General features: G+C 39.4%; 1 protein-coding gene across 5 annotated transcripts in view; it reads left to right on the forward strand.

The window, feature by feature from the left end:
* Nucleotides 1-23,249, forward strand: part of DGKH (diacylglycerol kinase eta) — a 267,234-nt gene extending 243,985 nt beyond the window's left edge. For 3 of the 5 annotated variants that reach the window (XM_075918954.1, XM_075918955.1, XM_025185297.2), the window contains one exon: nt 7,027-23,248. In XM_075918954.1, the coding sequence (XP_075775069.1) occupies nt 7,027-7,116 (90 nt within the window). In that variant the 3' untranslated portion in view covers nt 7,117-23,248. Of the gene's footprint in view, nt 1-7,026 lie in introns of all 5 variants that reach the window. The other 2 variants (XM_075918953.1, XM_014574199.3) reach the window with 2 other exon arrangements.
* The last annotated feature ends 1,164 nt before the right edge of the window (nt 23,250-24,413 follow it).

Below are 24,413 nucleotides of genomic sequence, written 5' to 3' on the forward strand. Positions count from 1 at the left end.
AAATCATACTGGCTGAATTATGAGTGCTGGTAGCTAATTAGAGACAGTGATCAGCATTTATAGTTTTCTGGCTGTTGACTGGATCAAAGCTGTATCGTTATGCTACAAGGACATTGGAAAGCACGTCCACAAATTTCCCCTGCTATATTTTTCTCCGGTATGATTACTGAGATGTGAAAACTGAATAGGTCTTCAATACACATGGAAGTTAGGATCCACCTACATCTTCTTCTTCTTGTGTTCCACACATGTACAAGGGCCTGTATTTATACTATATGGTGTGGTCTTTGATCCCCCAACTGTATGTAACTGCCCTGTTCCTTTGACTGTCTGAGGTGGATTTACTTCTCACCTTACCTGAGCTTTCAGAAATAGTTGCCCTTTTTAACTGAGCCTTCTGAGCCACCTCTCTCCTCTACTATCAGAAGGTTGCTACAAAAGTGTAGCATCAGTAAAGTCCTTTCATGAACCAGATCCCTAGTGCTGGAATGTCACCACTTCTCTTCACCTCAGCATCCAGGTGTGTTGAAAGTAACTCAACAAGTTTAGGAACCCCTGATGGTAGGTTTTTCTCTGCCATAGTTGGAGTGTCCTGGACTTGGTTTGTGCCTTTCTATAGCATTTGCTCAAAATGGAGAACATCCTCAAGCAGTTCCAGATATCCCTCAAGCAGTTTCATATAGCCCTCTGCCTCTTTTGCTCCTTCATAATGCCTCTTCTCTGACCCCAAGTGCCTGATCTTAACATGGACCTTTCATATACAAGATCTCTCCCTTCCTTTGGTGGTGGTATAGAGAATGATACATTGAATGTCATTGCCACAGGAGCTGCAGAGGGAAGGACTGACTTTGTCTGCTCTGTAAGCAGACTCCCTCAGCATGTCCCTAGATGATTCCCAAATAATCTGTGCACCTACATGGGGAATACACCGAGATAATACAATCTGGCATCCCAGAGAAACCCTGCAATTTGGAGGGAGTGGGTGAGGAACAAGGACAAGGTTGGATTATTGAATTATTATAAGGTTACATCCAGCATTTATTACAAGTCCTTCACTTCACCTTTCTCAGAACATTTTAGAAATATCTGTGTTAGTGTCTTCTGCTCTCTCAAGCTTCTCTGTCACTCAAGAGACTTAAACCTGTTTTTCTCCTGAGTGACAGGAGAAACACCAAAGTATAGCATTGATTCTGGCCCTTTAATTGTATATTGTAAGTGCATTTAAGATGCTTATTTGCACATGCATTTCTCAAAAATAGGAAAAACTGTAGGTGAGTACTTCTCCCTGAGAATTAACCTCTACTAATTTACAGAAAGAAATATTAACAGTTCTTAGCATTTTAAAACTGCTCTTGTGAATGACAGCAGTTGCTCATATTCATAGTTGCAAGTATCTACTGGGCTAAGGTAGCACTGTAGTTCTAGGCTGTGTCTACATTGGCAAGATTTTACACAAAAGCGACTGCTTTTGCACAAAATCTTGCCGCCTGTCTACACTGGCCGTGAGTATTTGCGCAAGAACACTGATGTTCTACTGTATGAAATCAGTGCTTCTTGTGCAAATACTCTGACGCTCCCGCTCAGGGATAAGTCCTCTTGCGGAAGTGTTCTTGCGCAAGAGGCCAGTGTAGACAGGTAACATCAATTTCTTGCGCAAGAAAGCCTGATGGCTAAAATGGCCATCGGAGCTTTCTTGAGCAAGAGAGCGTCTACACCTGCACGGATGCTTTTGCGCAAAAGTAAATCTTTTGCGCAAAGGCACATGCCAGTATAGACGCTCTCTTGTGCAAATACTTTTAATGGAAAAACTTTTCCGTTAAAAGTATTTGCGCAAAATCATGCCAGTGTAGACGCAGTCCTAGTGTCTCCAAAGAAAGATTTCAGTGCAGAAGTGTGTTGTATATCTGAAGTTGCAGGATCTGGATGTTGTATAGTGAGAGTCAAACTGAAATTTATGGTGAGAGTTGTGTATTGTTTTCATCTTTAATTTCTGTTAACTGAATAATAGGAATTAAGTGTTATTGCGGCTGTATTGAGCCCAGATATTAGAGACATATGGTAGGTGAAATAGTATCCTTTATTGGACCAGTTTCCACTGGAGAGAGAGACAGGCTTTCATTCTTATGCAGGACACTTCTTCAGGTCCGAGAAATGTTCTTTAAGAGTGTCACATTTAAATGGAGCAGATTGTTTAACGTAATTAGTTAACATATATTTCAATGAACCACTCAAGATGAAGAGGCTCTTTATTACCCTTCAGTAAAGGGGGAAAGGAAGAAGGTGCAGGGAGGCAGCTTGAGAGAGGGGCTGTTAGTAGGTTATACATTGTAATAAGCTATTACCTCACCCATCTTGTCTCTCTAATCGAATTAGCATTTTCAAAAGAGCTCCTTCAGAGAATTTTTAAAAATCTTGAGATTTGTTACATGTTGGAATCACTGCATATCTTTGTTAAATGAATAATGTAGCTACAAGCAATATCTAATCTTAAACATGGTAATACAGAATGTTGTATGTATCAATTGTTTGGATGTATTAGCACAGAACCATTTTTGGCCTAAGATGAATGGCAAGCCTTTGGGTGAGGGAGGAAACTGGCTAGCGTGCCTGCCCTCTCTATCCTTATTTCCAGAGTATAGAACAGATGAACATTCCCTGACAGCTGTTCTAAAATAAAAATTGTTGCAAGAACTTTCAGGTTCCTCTTCTCCACTTTTTTTCCAACAATCTCTTGGGTACTTACTTGCAGCAGTAAAGTGGAGTGGCAACACAGCTTCACAGTGTGGCATGAAAAAACTGGGGGGGGAAGGTCCTGCTCTGCAGCTGGATTTGAAATTGCACCACAGATCCCCCTTCCAACCTACGTTAGCTTGCTGTCTTTGAAAACCCAGAGGGTAGAACAAATGTTGTTCAAATTGAAGTTCATTAAGCAGGTGTCAGTTAAATAGTGATATCACATGTAAGGTAAGTAATGTATGCTTTCAGTGGGGTGGGATGGAGTGCACTTAGTGAATAATCTGCATTGGGTTACTATTCCAAATCCTAACCTTTATGGACAAAGTCAGAACAAAAGAGCTGCTGGTATTCTGGCAATTTCATAACACAATCTTATTGTCTGTCTAATCCCTGAAGTCTAACAAAACCCTGTTCCCATACACACCTACCAAAAATCCTATGAATTAAATCCCTGAAAAAGCCTCATCAAATTCATGTCTATGGTTGGTGGTGATGGTGAAAGATATATATTGTATTTTAATTCTGTTTTGAAGTAACTGTAATTTAGATGGAAACAGTAAACCCTCAGACAAATACATGTTGGACCTCCCTGGTCCAGCACCCTTGGGATCTGAACGGTCCCGAATGAGGGAATTTGCTGGATCCAGGAGTTCCTCAGCCACCGGCTTCCCAGGATACTGCCCCTTCCCTCTGGCTGTCTCCACTCTAGCCCACTGCCACTGGGCTCCAGCCCTGCTGCTCTAGGGCTTGGGCTCGGCATGCTGCCACCAGCTGGCTGGGGCTGTCTGGGAACGTAGATCCCCATCTTCTGTGGCCCAATTCTGCATCACCCGGCCGAGGCTACTTGGGGACAGGGCTCTGCGGCTGCCCTGCTGCCGCGTCCCACCAGGGCTCCCCTGGGACAGAGCTCCATGGCTGCCCCGCTGCTGCCATGCTGGGACGGAGCTCCATGGAGATGGGACTTGCTAGTCCCACTGCTTCACTGCCCAGCCGGAGCGTCCCAGGGACATTGGCTCTGCCACAGCTGCCCTGCTATAGCTGCACCCAGACGGGGCTCCGCAGGGACAGGGCTTGAGGGGGATGGGGTTCACCAGTCTGATGGTAGGGCTCCCCTCTGCTGGATTCCCTGACTAGCATTCCCAGTGCCAGGGCTCGCTGGTCCAGCAACATCTGTGATCCTGTGGGACCATGGATGTTGCCGGACCAGAGAGTCCTGGGTTCAAGAGGTTCAATCTGTAGTTACACAGAGGCTTACGAGTAGCTGATTTGAATTTTTTTCTTCATTGGAGAATTAGAGAATATTAGATTCATTAGAGAATTTTATTAGGCAATGAATAAAATGTTCTCCAACGTTTTATATATAACCGTATGCCAGTTTGTTCTTAGGAAAAAAAATTCAGTCATTGTAATGTGCATTTAATAATTGTTGCATATGTTAATTATATTTATATTGGGTTTTTTGATCAAATACTCAAGAGAGAGTTTGATAGAAGATAGAGCCAAGTGCAGTACAACAAATGAGCCACAGTTTTCTTCACATAGGTCTGTCATTCCAACTACAGGCAATCCCCGAGTTACGCGGATCCGACTTATGTCAGACCCGCGGTTACGAATGGGGCTTTTCTCACCCCGGAGGACGGGAGCGGCGAGACGTCCAGATGCGCCGCGGTCCCTCCGCCCGCGTCCTCTGGGGCGAGAAAAGCTGCTCCGCGTCTTCCTGGTCTGCTGGGGGGGGGGGGGCTCGCGGCATGTCTGGGCTGTCCCGCTGCCTGCGTGCTCCACGGCTTTGCTCCGCATCTCCCTGGTCTGCTGGGGGGGCGTCTCCCTGGTCTGCTGGGGGGGCCTCCCCCCAGCAGACCAGGGAGACGCAGAGCAAAGCCGCGGTGGATGCGGGCGGGACCGCGGCGCATCTCGGCGGTCCCGCCACCCGCGTCTCCCTCGTCTGCTGGGGGGGGGGGGCAGCTAGTGCGCCCCCCCCCCCCCCGCCCCAGCAGACCAGGCTTTTCTTGCCGACGACGCCTGGGGTAGAGCAGTTGGGGCGCTGCCGGGTTGGTCCCGCAGCTCCGCTCCTCGGCGCTACTGGACCAACCCGGCAGCACCCCAGCTACTCTGCCCCAGACGTCCCCAAGTCAGCCGCTGCTGAAACTGACCAGCGCTGACTACAGGAAGCCCGAGGCAGAGTTGCTCTGCCCCGGGGTTCCTGGAATCAGCCGCTGATCAGTTTCAGCAGCGGCTGACTTGGGGACACCTGGGATAGAGCAGCTGTGGTGCTGCCGGGTTGGTCCCCGCAGCGCTGAGGTGCGGCGCTGCGGGGACCTACCCGGCAGCGCCCCAGCTGCTCTGTCCCAGGCATCCAAATTCAGCCGCTGTTGAAACTGATCAGCGGCTGATTCCAGGAAGCCCGGGGCAGAGCAACTCTGCCTCGGGCTTCCTGTAGTCAGCCGCTGGTCAGTTTCAGCAGCGGCTGAATCTGGATGCCAGTTCCGACTTACATACAAATTCAACTTAAGAACAAACCTACAGTCCCTATCTTGTACGTAATCCAGGGACTGCCTGGAGATGTGCACAACCCTTGCTTTTTTACTCTTGGGTCCATCTGAGCAGGTCCTTCTAATTGTGCTATATCACTATACATGACAGCCCTGAGCTGTAGTGTATTTCCATTAGGAAATAGGACCAATTTCTTTTCATTTCCAACCTCACAGAGTTTGAACTCGCGTCTCCACAGGTGGACAGAGGGTAATGTGTTTAATTAGTACCCACTTACATTTTATGTAAACAAAGGGATTTGTTTCAATTTTATACCACACTCTCCTTGTCTCAGGCTGGTAAATGGAAATAAAATTGTATAGTAACTTAAGTATCAAACCATACTTCCAGAGTTTTTAATGATTTCAGAAAATTTATATATGAACTCTTTGTGAAAAGTGTTTGCACAATGATATATGTTGTTACCAAGCTTTTACAATACATTAAATAATATTTAATGTTGCCTTTCTCTTCCTTATCCTTGCTATGGAAAATGTATCCTATGAAAGTAGAAGATTTTATATTTTAGAAATATTTTATATGATCATAAGTTTTCAAATAACTTTAATAATATTTATACATTGGACTTACCTAGTAACATTTATCCAAGGATTCCAAAGTGTTTCACAAAGATGGGTTTTGTATATGAGGAAACTGAGGATCAGAAAGCTTATGTAAATTGCTTGAAGTTATGCAGTCAGTAGCACAATCAGGAATCCCAATACAAATTAAAGATGATACTCATTTTTTATTTCAACTGGAAACATTTTACAAAAAATAAACAGAAATTGCATAAGGTATCCATAGTGGGTTGTATTAAATAAGTATGATGATTCCTGCAAAAAAAAAATAGACAAATTGATTAAGTGAATGAAAATGAATCAGTTGAAACAAATAAACAACTCTTGGACAATACCCTTGAAATTCTGCAAATTCACTAACAATGGGAATGAGTTTCAAAGGTGTGAGTGGAAGTGAGAAGGGAAACCTCTTCTGAAGTGGGCCTTGCTGCTTCCAGAACTGAAGAATTGGGTCCCAGAAACCAATACTGAGAACATTTCCGCTGATCTTAACTGCCACATTGGTTTACATGTCCATACACTATATTCCGACTTATTTCTTGCATATTTTCCTTCAGGATGTCATTGTTACGTTTGCCAGAAATTTTCCTCTGGCTCTCAAATCACCAAACATATCCATGTTAAGATACTTACCTTTCTGTCTGAGAAATCCACTCTAAACTTAGCTATTGTTCTCTGAAGGAAAGTTGTCCTACATACCTGTAGCTCTACATCCACTTTCCCATGGGAGACTGGGGATGTGTGTTTTTGCTGATTAAGATAGGAATGTTAGGGCCACAGATAAAATAAAAATAGATGGATAGAAATTATGACCTGTCATATCCCTTGAAGCTGACAACTACTATATTAGAGAGGAGAGGGAGATTGAGCAATTTCTGGGCATTTAAAAAACCTAATGGCTGTGCACAGAAGTCAGGAGAACACAAAATGGGGGTTTGAGCGAGTTACAGCATTTCAGGTAAGTAATTTCCTCTGTGCTGAATTGAAAGATGTTCATGTATATAAAGATATATATATTTTGCAACATTAGGTAGCAATTTTTTATTTCCATATTTAGAAATGTGTTTGCTGTTGCAAATCACTTAAAATTAACTGTAAAGGTTCTGTATCTGGTGCATGGCTTAATTGTATTGGATTTTTTCTCTTGTAAATAAAATCTTCCTTTCCTTCTCTTTTGTAGGACCTGGGGATAACGAAAGTGGGTCATATGAAGCGAATTCTCCAGGGAATTAAAGAGCTTGGCAAGAACGCTCCCTTGTCTGAAGTGTAACTATAGTGGTGCTATCCTTGAAAGGCAGGAGAATTGCTAGTTATGCAAAGTGGAGGCACTTTGTTGTCTTTATAGTTTACTGTATGGTTGAATAAGCACTGGTGCACCATGCAGGTTACTATATCTTCATTCTTGTGTGGTGATAGTTTGGTCTGAGAATCTTAATGGTTTTGTGCCAAAAAAAAAGGGAAGGGGAGTTGTCTGTTCTGTGAAGATATTTTCTTAGTGTGCAAACTTGGCAAATTCAAGAAAGCACAATTTGATAAAAAAGTTGGTATATAGTGAACTGCATTTCCTGGAAAATGTAGTTAAGTAATGATTTAATGATTGCTATTCCTTAGATATGGCCCAGTACAGCGCTCTTACAATGCAGCAAAGTATCACTGTAGAGCCTGAGGTTATCTGGTTAACTTTCTGAGGCACAGCTTGTCTAAAATATTTTGTATAGAAGAATGAGAAACGGAATGTTACTGGTTTTGCTTCCAAGACTGACAATGCCTCAGGTACTTAGCGTTCACTGGCCAAGGAGCATGGTTGCAGACACCATGAATGCAAACTATGATGCATGGTGCGCCTGTCTGAATCGCCTCTCTTTCTGTTGCATGACACATCTGCTACTTTAAACACTTGAACAATTTTATATCAATTTTAATGAGATTTAATTTATTATTACTTGTGTGTCTTTTATTTTGTTACAGGCACTTTTCTATTCTTCAGTGTTGTATTTTACCTAAACATGTTATGTGGCAAAGGACTTGTGGATGTGAACACTTAGCATCTGTGCCATATACAGCAAATGATGTGCATTATATATAAATGACACGTTCTATAGTTAGGTTTTGAAATTATCCATGTAGAATAGGTATGTCAGGTAATTAACTCCTGAGTGTTTTGGAGAGACCAAGTACCTCACAAAATTATCAATCAACTTCCCAATCAGAGAGCTTTTTTTATGGTGCATTTTAATGTAGCTAGTCAGTTTTGAATATTGTAGCATATCTGAACTTTAAGCATTATTTGTTTTATTTAATTTATTATGCAAAAAGAGGGTTAAAATGTTAGTGAAACATTTTTTAAAAGCCAGAAATAATTTAATGTAATTAAGAATTTAAAATTTGTTAATATTACAGCTGATTTGATTTTGTGAGGTAAACTTACTCGGTTTGATATAAGAATTTAGCCATGTGCACTATTTTAATATTGTTTTTAAAGTTCATTAAATACCAAAACAATGTGTGTATCTACTTCACATATCTATATTCAATCTGTTTCTTACCAGTACTACTACATTGGTAGAGCATACAGATTTTGTAAAAATTGTAATAGTTTCCCAAATATTGTACCCTATGCATGCTTAGGTAAATCATGTGCAAAACCATTATGCAGAGTGTAAACAGGTTCATTTAGAATTACTCTGATATTAAACATTTCATTAAAACAGGATTTATAAAATTCAGTTAGAACGCATCAAACAAAACACAATTTTATAATTAATTGAGTTCCCAGATAATTTTTCACCAAATATTGTATCTAATGAGGAAAGAATTTAAATATCTCTCTAAGTAAAAGCTACAGTAAAACTACTTATATATTTAAGGATTTCTTGATGATTCACAGCTTGGGTGTAGTTACACAGTAAGATCTGATATTAGCATAGCTAAGTCCCTCAGGGTATGTCTACACTTAATGGGAGATTGATGCTCCAGAGGTCAATCGTCTAGCATTTGTTTTAGCAGCTCTAGTATAGACCTTGAAATTGAACATGGAAGACAGCGCGCACCAGCGTCCAGTACTCCTCCTTTTGCGAGGAGTAAGGAAAGCTGACGAGAGTGTTGGCTCATGTCGGCCGCCTACTGGTTGGATGCCGCTAAGGCTTGGCTTAAGGCTAAACTGACTTCAGGTACCCATTTTGCATCGCTGGAGTTGTGTACCTTAAGCCGACCTTCTTGGACTAGTATAGACCAGGCCTCAGGGATGTGAAAAATCCACACCCCTTAGAGACTTAGCTATGCTGACCTAACTCCCAGTGTAGACAGTGCTAGTCTAATGGAAGAATTCATATGTCGACCTGGCTACTGCCTCTCAGGGAGGTGGATTAACTATATTGATGGAAGAACCCCTTCTGTGATTGTAGGCAGTGTCTACACTGAAGTTTTACAGGAACACTGATTACCTTTTAAGTGTAGATATGCCCTAACTGAACTTGTATAAAATGGATATCTCCTTGCTATTTGCAGGAATGCAGTATTGTCGGCAAAAAAAAGTATGGCTTTTACTCATCATATAGCCTCCCTTTCAACAACAGAGGTTTAGTCAACTCTTGGCTAAAGAGTAGATTAATATGTGATTCTTTTCTGATATTTGAGCAGACTTCCATTTCATTTAAAAAAGTTTTCCACATTTTTAAGGGGAACAGTGCTAAGTATTAGGTCCCAACTTTAACCTAGCTCTCTTACTTGATATGCATTGACCCATGGAAGGCAAATGTCTCATTACATTTTTTTCTAACATCCTTCACCACTCTGTTGCCAGGAAATTTTAATTAAAAAAAAATAGCCCAAATCTCTCAGACAGAAGCACTCAGTGCTCTTCACTGTAGAATAAATAGAATGAAACAGTTCCAAGAACTGTGCTGACATAACTGATTATGCTGGTAAATAAACAAAAGAAAGAAACTGTGTTCCATTAGGTTTCCAGCAAAAACCAAATCAAAATAAAAACTGTTTGCCAAGTGCATCATTTTCAAGCAGTTGTACTAAAAGGGTATACAAACAACAGAGAGTTTCAAAAATGTACTTGACATTGACCCCTTTAATTACATTTACATGACATCTGTTGTGTCTCCATAAACTATCTTTCCTTTCTCTTCCAGCTTCACTGTAAGCTACAGTGGTACAATTTAGAAAACTAATTTGTTGGTGTTCTGATAGACTATATCATGAATCTTGCTGGTAAACTCAAGATTATAATTCATTAACAGGTTTTCTTTGGTTTCCTCTTCACTGTACAATGCATAGAATTGGGCATATGTGGCAGGATTTCTTAAAAGTATACAGAAAATGAGAAAGAGAACTAAAGTGATTGCCTCTGAAAAGGATGAACTTCTTTAGAACAGGAAAATGTATTAATAATAATTCCTCTTTGTTAAAATACTCCAAAGATTACCTCAGGATAGGACAACTTTTCAGCTGTTGTCTTTTCTTCCAATAGTCCAGGCTTTTTGAATGACTGCCAAATAATTTAACTTTAGTTATGTAAGTGGATTTTTTTTATGTACAAGTAGATTAAGTACTTAAAACTCTGTTATACTGTGCTTGACAGAAGCCCAGGAAAGTAAATTTTATAGGAAACTCTGACTTAAAAACATATAGCATATCAGTTACAAATGCATTGACGAGTAGAACCAAGATAATTAAGGAATCTCTTTACTAGAGACATAAGACTCTAATGTTGTTTACCTATGTGGATTTTCTACAGAAAGCACTTTTTAAACATGGTGTTACTAACTCGTGATTTTATAGCAGGTCTTGAAATATTTAGTAATTTTTTTGTTTAAGCCCCAACTCTTGGAGGTTATTTTTTTAAAGGTGAATTTGAAGTCCTCATGTCTATGGAGAAAAGGTTAACATGTGAATCTGAAGGGCTCAGAAAGGGGGAGTCAAATTAAGAGAACCCCAAAATAATTATTTTTAAAAATCTCATATGATTTTAGGGACTCTGACTCATGACAATTGAAAGCTTGCAGCAGGTAATATTATAATGGAAAATAAAGCAGAGGGAGGGCTTATGGTTTAATATACTTAAGATGACTCTTCCGCTCCATTGCAAATACGTGCAAGGCAAAACAGGGAAGGCAGCATTATTAATGAAAAGGAATTAGTACTGTTTGTTCAGATAACTTGTCATTACATCTTAGAAGAATGAAAGAAGACATGCATATTAAAATGGCAGCAGATTGTGACAGAAAGATACATTATCTTTCAACCAGGGTTGGGTATTTTCTTACAACATTTTCTACTTTCTTGCATTCAATTATTTTAGCAACCAGTTTTTTAGATGGTACATGGCAGGGATGTGAATAGGTAACCAGTTACCTGGTACCCAGGAGCAGCCTGCAGCCTGCCATGGGTGGAGAACTGTTCCAGTCTCACAAAGGTCTGGAGCTCCCTTCCTCTCATGCAGGGGGGGCAGAGCAGAAGCCACCTTGTGCACTGGGTTGCCAGCTCCTGCTGCCAGTCCCTACAGGGGCGGGGCGGGGTGGGATCAGGATCCTGCTTATTCCATCAACTGGTTAAAACTAAGGTTTATATTTTACGTCCCTAATACATATGATGTCATTACAATACACAATGCTTTCCTTAAAAAAAGTCTGTTCAAAACCAAAATGCAGTTTTTACAGCATTGTGAAGAGAGACATATGTACAAAAATTTGAAATAGTTATTTTTCTTTTCACTATATTTTTGTGCATTTTTCCCTTTCTACTTTTTCCTGTAAATAGTGCACACATGTGTGTGTACACCCAACTACACCTGTTTAAAAGAAAAAGATTTTACATGTAAGGGGGAAGAGAAAATAAGTAACAAAAAACTGCAGCTGAACTTGTCTATTTCAACATAATAGTTCTCTCTTAGGACATGTCAATACCACAACATTGGGTAGATGTTATTTAATTCAACTTTGAGCATCTAAATTAACAAATGCAGTTTTGCAGGTCCCCACTAGGTAGCTGTATTTGACAGAGCACATCCTCTCTGCCAGGAGTTGCATCAACTCAAGGGGTGCGTCTAGATTGGCAATATTTAAACTTGCCAACTGTTTATACTGGCCGCTTGAATTTGCGCAATAGCACTGACTTTGTAATGTACAAAATCAGTGCTTCTTGCAGAAATACTTTCCCGCTCCCACTCAGGGATAAGCCCTCTTACGCAAGAATACTTGCACAAGAGAGCCAGTGTAGACAAGCACCTTAATTTTTTATGCAAGAAAGCCCAATGGCTAAAATGGCCATCAGAGCTTTCTGGTGCAAAATTGCGTCTATACTGGCCACGGATGCTTTTGTGCAAAAGCACTTTTTGTGCAAAAGTATCCCTGCCAATCTAGACGCTCTTTTGCGGAAATACTTTTAATGGAAAAACTTTTCCGTTAAAAGTATTTCCGCAAAATCATGCCAGTCTAGACGCAGCCAAGGAGTGATGCACTTCTTGGTAGCTATCCCACAGTTCCTACAGTAGATTGGAAGTCTGGGCTACGGTCTCAACACCTCAGAGGATGAAAACATTGTTGCAAGTGATTATAGGTGCATGTCATCTGCCTCCCATGTTTGTGGCTCAGAGCCAGCCTTGTCCTGTGGTACAAATGTCTAAGCTCCTTTATTTTCACATGGCATTGCTGTGTGTCCTTGGTATAGGGCTTATCCACAGGCCCGCCGACCAGGAGGGAACAAAGGAGGCAATTGCCCCAGAGCTCAGTGATTCAAAGGGGCCCGGGGCTCTGGCTGCTGTGGCAGTGGCAACATCCAGAGCCCTGAGACCTTTATATTGCTGCCAGAGTGTCACTACAGTGCTCGGGGCAGCTCTTAGGGCTGTCTGAGGAGGTGGGGCAACCCCGACCCTTCTGCCTGAGGCCCCTGCCCTTCTAGGAGCATGGAGCCAGGTTCCCCTCACCTTGCCCAGGAGTCTGGCATGGCTATCAGCTCCCCTGGTTATCCACTACACACTTTTGGCACACATATCGGCATTTCTTTTTCTGGTTCGGAGCTCTCCCTGCATAGACTTTCCCTTCCCTCCATGCTGGAGGAATTTGTGACCCTGAGCATGCAGCTGTTAGTAAACTCTCCATGCTGCTCCAAGGGAAATGAACATTCAAAAGTTAATGGGGCTTTTCCTGCTCACCTGGCTGAAGAGCACTGAAGTTCAAAGTCCTCACCAGAGCAATCACAACGGCTAACTCCAAATAAGCATATACCGTGTTTACAGTGCCCTTAATTTGAGGCATGAATGTCACCTCAGCCTTTACTTCACTCATTAAGGTGGAGTAGAGGGGCTGATTTTAAAAGCCCTTTAGGTCAACAGGAGGGACTGGGCAGTGTAGATACACTCGACCGACTGCTGAATATGTTGACCTAAGCTAGTAGTGTAGACAAGCCCTTAAACTTGTCTGCTCTGGGAAAGAAGTAACAATTATGGCTAGTGTGCACTAAAACATATCATTTTAATGCAAGTAAAAATTATTATTTTCCTACATAATGCCCATATTCTATTTTAATGGATTTCTCTAGATTCTCTGATATTTTGTCTATACAAATATGTAATCTGACAGTTTATACTTTTTAATTGGGGTAACTGATGCCAATTCACCCTATGAAAACTGCACAATGCCCTCATGAAACACATAATTTTTTCCACTAGGTATCCTAATAAAGATTGTTAATGTTCTGTCATTGTATCATCGCTTTCCCTTCTGGCTGGGTGGTAGAAAACCTGTTTCACACTGATATATTAATATATAAATCAAGACTTAAAGTACGGTAGTGTTACTTTTAAAAATGTTATTTAAGAATAGTTAAAATATATTGTATATAGATAATGCCAATTGGACATGAAAGATAGACAGAGAATCTATTTTGCTTGATTCCTAATGTTTATGATTGCACTATTAATGTTTACCACTGTTGATAGCTATATCTAGACCTCTGAGTATTAGGCTTCTTCATTAGTTTGACAGTTCTGGTAACTAGTAATTAGTAGTGTAAAAGTGTTGATATTTGAAAAAGTGTCAGTAATGTGAGATATATATTGTTGAAGATAAATGATTTGGAGTAATATATTTATCTTATAACCAAGTAATTAGCTGATAAGTCATGGGTGAGTAATTCAAAGCCACAGAGAGTAACATGGAGTTTTTCTCCTTTCTCCCAAGTAGGATAAATATCTCACTACTACATTTAGTCTGTTACATTTATACAACAAGAGCCTCCTTTTGCTGAATCTTTAGTAACAGGTTATACATTTTGGGGGTATGATTTTTATATCAAAATGCTGCTCATTACAGCTGCAAAGATGTTAATGTTTTCAGGAATTGTACATGACTATGTTGTTGGCATGACTTTTTGGTGACTTGAGATAGTTGAGGAGTTTGGGCAGAAATTAAAATTTGGCCGATACAGTTTTACAGACAAAAATCTGATACTGCTATCAGCAGTGTTAATAATATAAAGTATCACTTGATAATCATCAATAGAAGCTCTTCACTTGTATAAATCTGTATTTATCTATATATGGGATATAGTGTGGAATTTGATTATTTTATACAAAAATGCATTTTCTAGTTCTTTTTCTACTGCTGTTGTGTTATATTTAATAGCTCTGTTAATGGTTTGCTTATGTACTTGAAGTGCTCGTTTCTGCCATACAGAAGCCCAGTTTATTTCTCAAAAAATATATTGCATTTGAAAAGTGTAGGATTTTAGTATTTCCAGCATTCACAGGCAGGGTTCACTAGGTCTTAAACTTTCATGTGTATTGCTATGCTAAATTTTACAACAAAAGAAGATTTTCATCCACTCAGAGCCCAAAAAAATAAAAAATCTTATCACCTTCATCAGTGACATTCAGACACTTACATCCTTGGATACATTTGCAAAAATGTTGACATTTGTGCATCCAAGTGAGCATGCAGTTGTGTATTAACATTTCCAGCAGTTGGCACTTAAACACAAAGGGCCAAATTTTCAAAAGACCTGAGCTTCCATTGGGGAAGCTAAGTGAAGCAGACAGATTTTGCCTCTCAGTTCCCATTGAGGAGAATAATTTTCTAATTTAATCAACAGATTAATTCCTGATCTCATTGAAGCCAGTGGGATTGAGACTTAGATTCTATCCTAAGTGTATAAGTAGCAGTTGAGCACTTTTAAAAATCTGGCCACTTATTTCGGTGCTTAAAAATGAGCTGTTTGATGAAAATCTGACACCACCTAAATGAGAGCAGGGCCTTGGGAAGCTAGGTAATCACACAAGTGCACTTTCATTAAAACCAGTATTGCCTGTATGTGACAGCAGCCGAGTTAATGGGCTGTGCTGTGTATTACGTCTTTGTACACAAATCATATTTCCCAGAGTATATATTTGATTTGAAATTAGTTTACCATTAAATTTTTATAAATCTTAAAATAACATACAATCCAAAGTGACACACATTTTTAAATAATTAACATTTGTATAAAACAATACACAGTAGAATAATGTAAATCTGATCTTAAATTGGACCTGATCTTGATGTGAGGAATTTTGTGAATTTCTAGAAGACTGTTCATGTGAGTATTACACAAATAGGAAGGGCTGCAGGAGTTGGTCTATGCTTATAACAATACAGTTATATTGTTTGTCCAAATTCTGCCCTTAGTTATAATTGAACAGACCCAACTTAGGCAACATTTGACCTACTGCTCCTTAAAGGCTTTTTTTAAGCCTCAGTGATCACCCACAGTTATTTTAAAAGTACTCAAAACAATTATACATAATTTTACATTTCAAATTGGTGAAGAATATAAAGGTTAGTCTATTACGGTATGTCTGCACTGGCACCCTAGTTCCAACTAGGGTGGCTAATGTAGGCATTCGAACTTGCAAATGAAGCCTGGGATTTAAATATCCCGGGCTTTATTTGCATGTTCCCGGGCGCCGCCATTTTTAAATGCCCCATAGTTCGAACTCCCTGCCCACGGCTACACGCGGCACGGACTAGGAAGTTCAAATTAAAGCTCCTGATTCGAACTACCGTTACTCCTCCTGCAATGAGGAAGGATATTTAAATCCCGGGCTTCATTTGCAAGTTGAAATGCCTACATTAGCCACCCTAGTTCGAACTAGGATGGCAGTGTAGACATACCTTTAGTTCATTCTGTGGAACAAATATTTCAGAGGTTAAAAACAAGTATCTGTAAGAAATTGGAATGGGCTCACTCAGGTTCAATTATATATGATAAAATAAAATTAAAACAATATTTTACGTAATATAGGACAGTTAGAAAAGTTTTAGACTTTCTTTTCAATTCTGGTGGAAAGAAATCCTTATTCAGAAGTAATGTTTGCAACCCAACATTGCAGCATTGAGCTAGAGTAGCAATGAGCAATCTAGGCTGGTAAGCAGGCTGCGTGGGTGGCCCTCCTTCATCTCAGCAGGCAGTAAGACTGTTGTACCTAAGAGGGTCTCTCTCAGGATAGGGTAATTTTGCTAACTGCACTTGCGTACCTAGAATTGGTGGGGGTGTGCTTATTGACCCATAACAGCGCTTTGTTTGGATGCAGAGGGAGTACACGGCTCTCACAGTCAACGTTGTGTGCAATCATCACACACCTCACTTCTCGTGCCCTTAACATGCTAAAAAAAAACCTATGTGGACAGAAGCCAGTGGAATCTGGCAACCCTGCACATGTGGGCAAGGATAAACAAAATGTGTCACAAGCCACACACAGAATCCTGATGGGTTGCAGGTTGCCCACCACTTGGCTAGAGCATGAGAACAGGAAAATGATCCTGCCATGAAATGGACTAAAAAAGCAAAAGTGAAACTGATGAGTCTCTTTTTACTGTGAAAGCTGAGAGAAACATGGAAATAATTCATAAATCTGAGTAATAAGAAATATTTCAGAATGTTTAACTCATTGTCATAATCTAAGGAAAAATCCTTTTTAGTATGATTATTATTCTACAGAATCCTTTTAATAGAAATTCAGAGGAGACAAAATAAAATTGTAAGATAATTAACATTTTTTCTCAACATCTGTTGAAGTAGGATTTGCTTGGGACTAATTTTCTTTTTTGGTTATGGAAGCAACTGTTTGTGTTAATGCGAGGGTTCAGGAAAGCTCTTCATCATGGTTCAGATGAAGGCACAAACTAAAGTGGATGTGAATGTTGATCAGTAGGCGATTGTAAGAATATATGTTTTCTTTGGACATCTTGAAGAAAGTGATATTTAGCATGTGTGACGACGTGTATGCGGGTTCAAATGCTTCTAGTTGAATTAGAGATTGGAAGTACGACCTGAATTACTCAACTCCCTCCACCTCATTTGTATATTAATTGAAAAGTAGAACTATCCAACATTCTTTATGCTATTTTTTCCACCTATATATTATGAATATCCTGGACACATATATCTGTTGAATCAAAGCTTTTTCGGTTATCTTATTGGAGTGAATATGATATATATATATATATATATATATATATATATATATATATATATATATATATATATATATATATATATGAAAATTTAATATCTTTGGAAACATCTTGCAAACTGACACCCTGACTCTACAAAGACCTATCCATGTACTTAGCTTTAAACTGAGACTGTTCATATAAAACTAAGCATTTGTACAAGTCTTCACAGGATCAGAGTGTACCAGCTCAATGAAGATAGAAATTAATCCTTACCTAAAAATGGATATCAAATTGGTGAACACTGGAATCCACAAACTTAAATTACATAGACATTACATTGTCCATGGTATGCATATACATATGGGAGATATGTATAGTGTAAGCAAGGTATATGTTTATATACATGCTCTGTGTATGCTTAATGATTTTAACTCATGCAGAAAAACTTTAAAATATATATAATACTAAAGATGGATTTTTCATAAAAGTATTTTATGTCAGATGCGTTCTAGAAACTAGTTTATATTTGTTCAGGGTGTTTACAAATACAAATTCATATTTTAAATATTTATAATGTATCTGATGAAATAGCAAGATTTTCTATTGTTGCTGTCTAAAGAATTCTTAAAGATTCTGGGTGAAATCCTGGACCCTTTGAAGTTAATGGGATTTTGCTATTGACTTAAATGAAGTGAGGATTTGGTTCCTTTCTGAAAGCATTTCTTACTAGTAGTGTTTTTAAAGTGATTTTTTTGAATAAGCGAAATATTTTTTTCCCATTATGAAATCTACAGTTACAGAACTTGCAAAATGCAGCACAGGTAGGATTGTATGCATTGTAAAGCATTCAGGGGATTTTGTTTGGTTGGTTGTTTTTTTTTTTTTTTTTTTTTTTTACTGTTCTGTTCATTTGATTAAGAAAATTAACAATGAATTCTAAGATATTTTCTGAATTTTTAAACATGAATGTAGAATTAGCATTTAAAAAGATCACTTTTCTTCTTCCTTCCCCTCCTCCCCCGAAGATGGCCTACAGTATGGTGAGGGGGACAGAAAATTATTTTGTCTCATTTAGTTCTCACACACTCAAATTTCATATAGTTTACTTTGTTTCTTAGCTTTTGTATATTTTCAGCTAGACACATTAAAAAACTTTCCTTTGGAATAAAAAAATACAGTAATTTAAAATTATAAACAAGACATATGGCATGTTGACAGATTAGTCCTAACGTGCTTTTCTTCAGATAAGTAAAAATATATTACGTAAGTATGCAGTGGTAGGGCACAATGCGGCATTCAAAGTGAATGGAACATAATGATTGAAGTATCAGTCCCTTGATACGCAGCAGTAGAAGAGAAATACAATAATATAATGCTTCTTGAATCCTTTCTAAGAGGATATATGAACCTGTGTATACTTTAGATGGATGCCTCATGCTACTTGCAGTGAAAAGATGATATATTGTGAAACCTCCAAATAACATACCTTGATATATTTAATACCTTAATCTAGATCTTAAATATATTATATTTAGATAAGAACCACTATGCACTTTGGCACATGCACATCTAAAACAGATCAATGTGTGTCTGTCACAGACAGTCACTGGAAAAGAACCTCCAAGGAATATAATAGGGTTCTTAAAATGATGACTGTACCAACGTTATCAAAAGCTGAAGAACTGAGAAGCTAAACATTTTCCTTTGGCAAGGATGTTATAAAGGCATCTATGCAGAATGTCACCTATTTCCTGATGTTTCTTTTAGAAGGGAAAATAACTTCAGTTCATGCTTTTTAAGGCTTTTTGTTTGTTCCCCTCTACCCCCTTCATAATAATGATACTGGAAATAGCCTGATCTGCCACTCTGGTTGAACATGCGGAGAGTTTTGTCTGATTGCTATATGCAGGATCAGACCCCAAAGGTTAAATGTAAAGGCCCAGATTCTGCAATCAGACTTGCAAAGGCTGACCACTGGGCTAGTGCAAAGACTTGCTGAGGATTTGCATGCGCCTAAATTAGCAAATTCTGGGCTAAGTGAGCAGATTTCTCTCCTACACATTTGTTTATCTTTCTGTAATTATACTTTGGAATTGTGAGTGCAGAACTCCATAGTCATTGTCCTAAAGGACATGATAAATCAAATCTCAAACAAGGAATACACAGGGAATGAGGAAGTATAGTCTAATAGATAGAGCACTGGACGGGTAGCGGGAGCCCTGAATTATATTCCCATCTTTCTGCCATTGACTTCCTTTGTGATCTTGGGCAAGTTACCTGACTGCTGTGTGCCTCAGATTCCCCTTCAGTAAAATGGGGATATGAATGCTATATAGGTGGCTAAGATTCACTGACACTATCTTATTTAATATAATTCAGTTACCTTTGTCTATAACACTGCAAAACCTGCTTTTCTTACATTTCAGTTCTGACAATCTTGTTAATATTTAAGGATCCAATACATTTCAGGTGGTCAGTTTCAAAGCATAGTAATACTATAATGCTTATTTTTAAGAATAAGACACACAGTGGGCTCTGTTTGCTGCAGAAAAGAGTACAACTTTAAACTGCCTGACAAAACTTGCCAATGAAATATATCTAACAGAGCAGGGTTGTAACTTTTGGCTTTCTTTACTTTTAATAATGGTAAGGAACAGTGAGTTTGTTTACATACTGTTTACAGTGGCACAATTTTATTTTTAATATATAAAACAATTAAGGTATTTATTGCATATACTATTTTAAAGATAGTTTATGTGTTTTCACCTTTGGAATATATTGTTACATTTCCTTGTACAGATAATTTGGGTGGCTTTGTTACTATAGTTAGTAATTTTTATGACTACTAAGTGACCAGTTTTTGTGCCTTTTTATTGTCGAATGCATGGTTACATATTTATTATTGTATGGAAGTCACTGAGATGTGTATTTTTGTATTCTGCTGGAAGCAATGGTTGATTTTATTGTACATTACAAGAGATGCCTGCTGTAATGGGCACTCACTTGAGATCTTCCTTCTTAAATAAACAGAATGCATTCAGTGTATGTAATAAGTCTTTGGGTTTTTTGTATGTGGAGGATGTTGAGTGAAGTCCTGGACAAAATCATAATTTCCTGAGTTTTAAATGTCAGTGGAGGTGCATTTTTAGTTACTGAACTGTGGAAATGAGAATTTAGGACCTTATTAGTGCCATCAGTTTTAAAGCAAAATTCCCCATTTAAATCAATAGGACATTCTGCTTCAATTTGTTAGCACAATTGAGCCTTTGTAGTTTGAAAGAAAACTCTGTAAACTGAAATGGAATAAAATTTGCATGTGTGGCTATCATGTATCACTTTGGGCAGTATGTTACCCAAAGCCTTAAAGTTGTTGTAAATTATAGCCTTTAATGTGACTTACAAAAAACTTTCTTTATGCCTACGTGCAAGCTCACACATAATTTCTAAGTAGGTCACTGTGTGTGTAGGTGTTTACATTTGCAGGGATCGTGTGCTAGATGTTGCTGACATATTGCAAGTTAAATGTACAAAAAAAAGAATACAAGTGTAAATCTAAAGTACTTTAAATTCAAATATACAGCAGTGCCTATTTTTTTCAAGGTAAGTAATAATAGTACAGGTTGGTCCTCCCTGGGCACCTTCAGACCTGAGCTGTCCTGAACCAGGGAGTTTGCCGTTCCAGGGGAGGTCAGTGCTACCCTGCTGGCTGCACTGCTCTCAGGCTCCTTTTTCTGGGGCTCCCTGCCCTGGCTCCTCTAATGCTGTCCCGGTAGGGGTGCCTCACGCTGCTGCCCACAGGCTGCCTCAGTATCCCCCAAGACTGGGGGACTACCTGGCTGCTGCAGCCCTGCTGCCGCAGGGTGTTTCCCGAGTAAATCTAAACGTTCCCCCATTCTTGTTTATGCTGTTTAGTGCAAAGGATGCTAAGGTATCTGATCTGAATAAGTTTAAACCAAATGAGGATGGTGAGGGTAGGGTACAAAAATATAGAAGGAAAAGCAAAACTAATGGCACTGCATACATCTGTCATCTCACATTAATGGTATGAGTGGGTGTAGTGCAAAAAATGAAAAACCAAATTATATTAAAATGACGCCATTTGAACCACTGAAACAGTCTGCCTGTGGATCACTTAGAAATCTGCCACTCTTCTGGAAATAGATGTGGGAGTATTGTCTAGCTATGCATTTAACTAGTTTCCTTTGGCGCTATTACAGGCCATTTTAATTACATAATTGCCACTTTTGAATATGATATATAAATACATTCTTAGAAACTAAAAACATTTAAGAAATAAACGAATGGACTCACCTGCCATGGCCATCTGATGGCAGTGCAGTGCCATGGCTTAGCATTTGTTTTCTGAGCACACCACGGTATAAGGGGTTTGGAATCTGTAAAGTCAGAATGCACAACACTGGTGGGAAGGCAGCATATCATGGGAATCTTAAGCTATAGACAGAACATTTCTTGATTTTAGGAAAGCTATTGACACAGTTCCACATGACATTTCTTTAGAACAAACTATGGACGTGTGTTCTAGATGAAATTAGTATCAAGTGGATGCAAAACTGGATGTGCATTCAGAGTTACCAATGTCAAATTGGGAGGAAGTATCTTGAGTCCATGGAGAAGGAAGATATTTATAAAATTTGAAGGTAACACCAAACTGGGAAGTGTTGGCATTTTGGAGGACATTAAAAAGAAAAAGAAAATTAAAAATAATCTTAGTAAACTCAAGAATTGCTATGAAATTAATAAGGTAAAATTCAATAAAGGTAAATCCAAAGTACTGCACTTACGGAGGAAAAATCATATGCACAACTACAAAATCAGAAATAACTGGCTAGTCAGTAGTACTGCTGAAAAGGACTGAGGGTTATATTGGATCACAAATTGTGTATTGAGCCAACAGTGTGATGAATTTGCAAATAAAAAGGGTAATTTCATTCTGGGGTGTGTTAAAAGGAGCAGACCCACCGACCGGGAAGGGGAGCCAAGGGGGCAATTGCCCTGGGACCTGGCAATTCAAAGGGAAGCAGCCACAGGACTAGCCAGAGCCCTGGGCCATTTAAATCGCTGCCAAAGCTCTGAGCCATGTGGTCTGGGCAGCACTAAAAGCTGGGCAGGTGGGGATGCACCATACTGCAAGCCTCCTTCCACTGTCAGCCCTTCCGCCCCTTGTAGGAGCATGGAGTTCCCACACACGTACCTTGCCAGTGGTCTGTGAAGGCTGTCGGCTCCGCTGAGAAGGAGAGCTGTATGTAAGACATGGGAGGTGATTAATCTGTTCTGCTTGGCACTTCTGAAGCATCAGCTAGATTATTGTGTCCAGTTTTTGGGTGCCACACTTTACAAAAGATGTGGATAAATTGGCAAGAGTCTGGAGGGAAGCAAGACAAGCAATAAAAGAGTTAGAAAGCCTGACCTAAGAGGAAAGGTTAAAAAAACTGGATATGTTTAAGCTTGAAAAAAGACTACTGAGGGGGGCCTGATAGCCATTAACCTATTAAGATTTGTTTTAAAGAGGACAGTGATCAATTGTTCTCCATATTCTCTGAAGGCAGTTCAAGAAGCAATTGACCATACTCCACAGCAAGGAAGGTCTGAATTTCTTTATTGTTAATATTTTGAATTTAATCACATCTCCCTGTGGCTGCTGTTCCATAAAAACAATTACTTTGCAATGCCCAGAATCTTGAGTCTATTAAAATACAGATAGGAATACTAAGTGGGTCTCTTAAAACTACTGAAATAGGTAGCCCAGCCAAATGAAACTAAATTCCTGACAATCCAATAGTCATTAACTGTATTTGGCGGTTCAATAGTCAATTCTGAGTCAAGAACTATATTTAAAAACTCATTAAGTCAAACTAAGGTTTAATAAAATGTTTTTAAATGGAAGTTAAATTATTAACCTTATTTGTTGACTAAGAAATCATCAATATGCCATAGATATCTGATCCATTTGAATCCCTTCTGAAAATACATAAACTTCAATTAATTGTCTCCACATTTTATTAGTGAGTCAATTCATCTAACAATTTAATCAGTATTTTCCTGTTGGTGGATTAATGGGAAACGGAAGAATTAAACTCTTTGTTTCCTTTTTGTCTAAATATAACCTGGGTTTGTGGTTTTTGCCATACACAAAAATTCATATGCAAAACAAACCTAAAGATGACTGCCTGGGTGAGCGGAAAGACACAGCTGTTGGATTCTCAACTAGGAGAGAGTCTCAATAAAACTACACTGGCTTGTGCAAACTGTGAGTTTCTGGGCTGGGAGAAGGAATTTATTTGGGAAGGGACATCAGAACATGTACGGGAGAGATGAGGATTTCCACTCTCCCAGCATTTTACTAATCTATTGGGCTACAGCTACACTACGCGCTTTGTCGGAAGAGGCACTGCAAATGAAGTGTGGATTAGCATTTTCTCGCACTTCATTTCCATAGTCTCTTCCGGTTCATTTTTGTGCAAGAGGTTTTTGCACAAAAACAAGCAGTGTGGACGTTTCCTTTTTGCGCAAAAACCCCTTTTTTCTTTTTGCACAAGATCCTTATGCCTCGTGGGTGAAAATGTTAATCCACACTTAATTTGCATTGTCTCTTCCAGCAAAGGGCATAGTGTAGACGTAGCCTTGATGTCCTGGCTGTGTGACTCAGTCATGTTCACTCCCAGCAACCCATGTAAATATGAAAAAGTGTGTCATAAGGCCCCACTATTTTTGTTGGCCCCAAATAACTTTAATCCAGGGATGGCCAACCGTTAGAGACTAAGAGCCAAAATAGCTGTGGATGGTAGTGCAAAGGGCGATGTATTATATATTTATTTCTATATATCTATAAGGCATGTATTATATATTTTTATATCTCTATAACCCTAAGGCACCCCCCCCCCCACCTCCCTGCTCTAACCTAATGCCCTCCCCCGGAGCCAGGCACCCTCAGCCCCTTCCCCGTTCCTAGCTCTAACCCAATGCACCCACCCCTCCCCGAGAGCCAGGCAGCACCAGCTCCCTCCCCCTCTATCCCAATGCCTCTCCTCTCCCCCAGAGCCCCAGATTCTTTTATTCTTTTATTAACACCCTGGGACTCACTGGAGCCATCGCCACAGCCATGCGC

This window comes from Pelodiscus sinensis, chromosome 1 (assembly GCF_049634645.1).
Source record: "Pelodiscus sinensis isolate JC-2024 chromosome 1, ASM4963464v1, whole genome shotgun sequence".
Taxonomy (NCBI): Eukaryota; Metazoa; Chordata; order Testudines; family Trionychidae; genus Pelodiscus; species Pelodiscus sinensis.